The 6,000-nt window shown below is 39.7% G+C and overlaps 1 protein-coding gene across 3 annotated transcripts in view; it reads left to right on the plus strand.

Moving 5' to 3' along the window:
• Window positions 1-6,000, plus strand: part of csmd3a (CUB and Sushi multiple domains 3a) — a 245,184-nt gene extending 239,184 nt beyond the window's left edge. For all 3 annotated transcript variants that reach the window (XM_083529477.1, XM_083529478.1, XM_083529479.1), the window contains 3 exons: window positions 745-832; window positions 1,964-2,099; window positions 2,931-6,000. In XM_083529477.1, the coding sequence (XP_083385603.1) occupies window positions 745-832; window positions 1,964-2,099; window positions 2,931-3,090 (384 nt within the window). In that variant the 3' untranslated portion in view covers window positions 3,091-6,000. The remainder of the gene's footprint in view (window positions 1-744; window positions 833-1,963; window positions 2,100-2,930) is intronic.

Raw genomic sequence — 6,000 nt, forward strand, 5'->3', positions numbered from 1 at the left:
CCCACCCCCCATCTGAGGGCTTTGATTAGACAGTAAGTGCATTTCAAGTGCAATATGAAAGTAAAACGCACAGGAAAAGAAAGCTGCTTATTATTATTAATATTATTATCATTATTATTATTTTGGGTTTTTTTCTGACAGGTGAAACATCTGAGCGTTTAACGATTTCAGTCTGAGATAAAGGTCACCTTTGTGTGAAGGGCCATTAAAGATGGCCGACTCCCTGCCTGTGTAAACACCAACATTCCGGATCATAACAGTTCTCAGAACAGGTTTCCTCAGCCGTGTAATCCACTCATCATCCCGAGGCCACGGCCTGAACTATTATTTTTAATCGCGTTTGAAATGTTTTCCGTACAAAAAAATGGCCTAGCGCACCTTCGACGTCAACCCGATGGACCCGCGACGAGCAGCGTCTATTCCCTCCGAGAGCCGATAATTGAGTAAATGTGCTCTCGCCTCAACGTTTCCTCCTGTTCGCTTGAGTTACGGACTCATTCTTCCGGCTGAAGCCGAATTTTAAGTGTGCATTAATAACCACGTGCTGCTTTCGCTTAAAGTGCAAGACCTCCGACGCGAACATCCTTTTCCATCTGACACTTTAACACTCCGACTTTTCAAGTCTTTTTTTTGTGGAAAAACATGAATGCGTTCATTCTCGAAATCGCGCTTCAACGCGAGTGGCTCTTATGATGACTTTCATTATTCTTTTTTATTTCTTTTCTTAAAAAAAAAAAATGCCAGGTTTCAGCCGAGCAAGATGGAGGACCGTACGTGTTCCAAGGCAACATCCAGGGCCGGGATTACGGACAGTTTGGGCTACAGAGACAAGGTGTGTTTCTTGAAATGATTCGAATGGCTGATTTTTCATTTGTCATTGTCCTGACCTTGAGAATTAAACCTTCTTCACAATGCAACTGAATTTGGGAGGTCGTGAACTCCATCAGTGCTCTATAATGTGGTAAAACATCATGTAATCTAATAGGTCATGCTATGTATTCTGTAATACAAGCCATGTACAGTTTATAAAGCACAGCCAGGCATGTTATTATAATACTATTCGATAAGTGTGCGTTACGCTTTTAAGCCACGCCCCTCACTACTCCACGACCAGCCTGATGTAAGGTGTAAAGAGAACCTGAAAATAATCCTTGAGTAAAAGTGCTTAATACTGCAAAACTTTCCTTAATTACACAAGTCACCAATTTCAATATGACTTGAGTAAAAATCTTTGATGATCTGATTTAAACAGCACTTGAGTATTTGACTCGTATTGAACGTAGACCCAAAGCTGCACTCGTCCTCAACATCAAAACAGGTTTTTGAGGTGATTTGTGAGGTTTTACTTCTTTTCTAAAATACAAATGGAATTGTACACCTCGACACTGCATTAACCATCAACACAACAGCCTCTTCAACACACGAGATCAAACAAAGATCAAACAAGTCACACAAAAAAGAAAGGATTTTCAATTAACAAATAAAATTGCAGGATCATGTCACAAGGCAGAAGAACCGTAAAAGGACAAAAAAATTCTATAATTTTAGATCAATAAAACCCAAATATTCAGGGATTTTGGCAAAATTTTTATTCAACTTGAACAAAAAGCTGGTTCTCAAAGTTTTTGGATTTTTTTTTTTTAGCTGTTTTCGGATTAAAAACGAGGCCAGCGGCGCTAAAACGTCGCTCACAGGCAGTAGACGTGCGTAGGGGAGCGTAGAGGCTTAATGACATCTTCAACAAGGGTCTAATGGGTATCGCTCATTGTCCATTAGAATACAGTGGAGTAAAAAGTGCATCTGTTGAATTGTGTAGAGAAAAAATTTGCTTTGATACTCAGTAAAACTCAATAATGACTTAAATACAGTAGCGAAGATGTTTTTTTTTTTTTTTTAATGTCACTGTATAAAATGGATTTATCCTGCAGATAAATAGAATCGATCATGTTTGCTTGGCACACAGGCCAGAACATCACGGAGACGACGAGAAGCTCCGAGGCACCACCTGGGACCAACAGCAGCTCCGTGGCCGTGGCGATTCTCGTGCCTTTTTTCGCTTTGATATTCGCAGGGTTTGGATTTTATCTCTACAAACAGCGGTATGAACGCGCATTCGGTTTAACGGCTCAAACGGAGGCCATTCGATTTGTTTTTTATTGTGAATATTTTTAATTCATTCGAACGGTACACTATATGGACAAAAGCATTGGGCACCAGACTTTCTCAGCCTTTCGTTAGCACAAAGTTGGAGGCACATGAAATATTTTCTTCACTTGAACTAGGAGACCCAAACCTGCTCCAGCATGACAATGGGCCTGTGCACAAAGCCTCTTCCAGCTCCATGAAGATCTGCTTTACATTAGTTTGAGTGGAAGATTTCCTGCTACAGAGCTCTAAACCATATTGAACACTTTTGAAGGCTGACTGCACTCCAGGCCTCCTCACGTTCTCAGCTACATCAAGACCTGACTTTACTAACACCCTTGTGACTCAACGAATCTCCATAAATCTTCACAAAATTTAGTAAAACCTCTTGAAGAGTGGAGGTTATTATAACAGCAATTTAGGACTAAATGTGGGAAAAGCACTGAGGAAACTTGGGTTCAGGTGTCAACTTTTGTCCATATATATATATATATATATGTGTCTGTGTGTGTGTGTGTGTGTGTGTGTGTGTGTGTGTGTGTGCATGTGCATGTAGATATGTAATATGTTTCAAATATTTGATTACATGACAGTTTTTTACATTTAATGAAATTTCAGTTGAATACTTTTTCTCAGTTTATGTATAAAAAAGGAAAGAAATGTTATTATAAAAGAAATCAATTCGATGCTATTTATAGAAGGTTCAATGCGGAGCGACTCAGAGACTCCATGCTTGATGGGTTGAAGTCGTCTGTTCTGTTCTGTTCTTCGCTCTGTGCTTTCAGGAGGACGGACAAAGCCGAGTTCTCGGGCTGCTCCCCGCACGAAAACAGCAACGGCCAGGCCACGTTCGAGAACCCCATGTACAACACCAACACCAAAAGCATTGAGGGCAAAGCGGTGCGCTTCGACCCCAGCCTCAACACCGTCTGCACCATGGTTTGACACGAGCGAACTCCTCGTACCGGTTAGCGTTCGGGGTCTTTTTTGTTTCTTTCCGGACCTTTCACGGTGGTTCGCACAGATTTCCTGAAGAGAGACTCAAGCACAGTCTGAGGAGCCAATACCCATCCCATCCAGTACACGCCCACATGCTTTAAGGCCGACGTGGATCTGCGAGGGTGGGGACGGACAGACAGACGGACTGCTTCACGTTTCCAGTGGAGTGTTTTTCGGTTGTGTAACTCACTCTAAGAGTGTCCTTGAATTTTGTATCCAAGAAAAAAAAAACACAAATCTAAGGAGGCTTGGTGCAAGACCTGAAACGTTCCGGGTTTTCTGAAGCCTCCCCCCCCCCAGAATGCTGCACGGTTCGAGTTGCGTCCTCATGACGTGTAGGTTTGATTTCTCGAAGGGTTCCTCACCTTCACATGCTCCATCACGCTCCTGCAGATCAGAACAGAAGAGGTCCACAGGAAATGCTTGAGGAAATGACGCCAGGTTCCCTTCTGGTCTTGGTTACGTCCTTCAACTGGAACATTCTGCTACAGTCCTCATAATGTTTAGGTTGAAGGCTCTCTTGACTGACATTGTGTAACTCATCGGTTACACTGTCAGTCACGTTAACATTTAAATATTACAATTTTTGATTTAAATAATCAAATTAACCAAGTTTGTATTATAATTAAAATTCAATTAAACACATTTCTGATTGTTATACGACGAACTTAGATGCCAATATACATTTACGTTCACAATCAGGAGATGATCTTATTACAAATGAGCAGTTGAGGTTTAAGGGCCTTGCTCAAGGGCCAAACTGTGGCAGATTAGTGGTGCTGGAATTTGAACTCACAACCTAATGATCAGAACATCTTTACTATTGACTACCTAATAGTTTATTGCAACCACTTCCCACAGTATTATCAAAGAGAGGCCTGGACAGCTACAGACATCGATAATGCTCACGTGTGGATTCTTAGTGCTGGAGTGAAGGATTTATCCAAATATCAGTTAATACACATTATTTATTAGTGACAAAATTCAATCAATATCAACAGCCACCCTAAAGTTGATTCGTTTCCTATAGCAACACATCTTGCAGTATTTTATTCCTCTTATACCACAGCAAATGAATCGTTTGAATAACCAGAAGAAGCATCATAGTTTTTATCCATTTATAGTTACATTCAGTGGTGGACAAAGTGCACAAACCATGTATTGACTCCAGTGAAAGTTAAATTGATCCCTTAAGGTTTTTGCCTTAAATTATATGATAATATAAGAATTATCTTTATTCGTCCAACAGTGGGCAGAATTTATATAAAATATAAGTATAAATCAAAATATATACTTAAGTATCCAAAGTACTATGATTTATTACAGCTTTAATGTTCTCTAGTCATTTTTATTACATTTTCATTTAATCGACTCAGTTGATGTTAAAAGACTCGAATGTGACTCTTAGCACACTGATCTATTAATAGAATTATATCAATTAGTCAAACACTGATTGATTTCTATTACAATTATCATGAGCCCAAAAACTACTTGTTAAAAAATCACTCAAACAAAGTCACATGTGTTGTGGCGAGTTCGAGTCTGGAGTTTTTTTATTCCTCTCTAAATGTTCTGTTGAACTGATGCTGAACTGTATGTTGGTGATCAGTAGATGCACCGAGCGCCGATCAGAACGAGTTCAAAACAGAGCGTGTACTCGACCCTGATTGGTGGATGCCACTGTCCACCACTGGTTACATTTAATACTAGTTCCTGTTCTGTCTCACGTTATAGCGCTCACGCATTAGCTTCTCATGTTTGTCTCCCCTTCCAGAAACTGTAAAGAAAGGAATGAAAGGCAGGTGGAAGGTTCTCAAATCTCATCACGTACACATACTAAACTTCTGTCTCTCTAAAAGCTCTCGTCTCTCCTCCTTTTATCCCCTTTTTCACTCACTGCAAGAGAGAACGCTCCCATAAAATAATAAATATAATATATATATATATATATTTATACATTTGATTAAATATATTACCACACAGGCGTGTGATCCTTACCACTCACTTCCTCCAGCTCTGCCCTCCAATCACTTAACACTTTATAACACTGGAGACTCCGTCCTTGAACAATAAATAAACATAATTCAACCGTTTTTGTTCGTAGATCAGATCCAGCCTTTACTACGGAGATGCTAGTGCATTCTAACCGAGCGCTCATATACTTCATAGACCTTTCCGACCAATCAGAATGGAGGAATTTCGCAGCACTGTGATATAATGCCAGTTAAGGGAGTTCAATCCATGAATCAAGATCATATTTTCTCGATTATTTAGTTTTGGTTTTTTTTTTAGCTTTTCGCCGGACTTTTTTTGCAATTTGTTGATCACTTCACGGCCCGAGGGTCCCATAGAGCCCTGTAATGGTCCGAGCCTCCCGTGGAGCCTTGTAAAATACTCGAGCATTTATTTTCTGGAAATAAATGATATTTATTTACGACGTTACATACCGACTCAATCTTCAGAAAATAGTGCGAGTCACCAATCGGCTGCCAAATATCCAGTGTGGCGTCAATACTACACCCGTCCTCTTGGTGCCATGACCCATGTTGTGCGTTCACCTTATTTACTTTGTTTGTTGTTTTATATTGTTTTCTCAGTCGCTGTAAATGTGAACATCCGAGAAGATTACGGTTTCTGTTGGACTGTTGGCTCCTTCGGGTGGATCCACCTGCTTTGTATATAATATTCTTTAAAAATGTACAGATATTTAAAGTTTTTGGGGAAAAAAAAAGAGATCTATTTTTGTGAGAAATACCACTTTGTATGGAAAAAAAGGAATAATAATACAAGATTACGTAATGTAAATATTCATTTGTAAATGTCATTTACAAATAAAGAGTACCTGCTTTTGTTAAA

The sequence above is a fragment of the Silurus aristotelis genome, assembly GCF_946808225.1.
Source record: "Silurus aristotelis genome assembly, chromosome: 25".
Lineage (NCBI taxonomy): Eukaryota > Metazoa > Chordata > Actinopteri > Siluriformes > Siluridae > Silurus > Silurus aristotelis.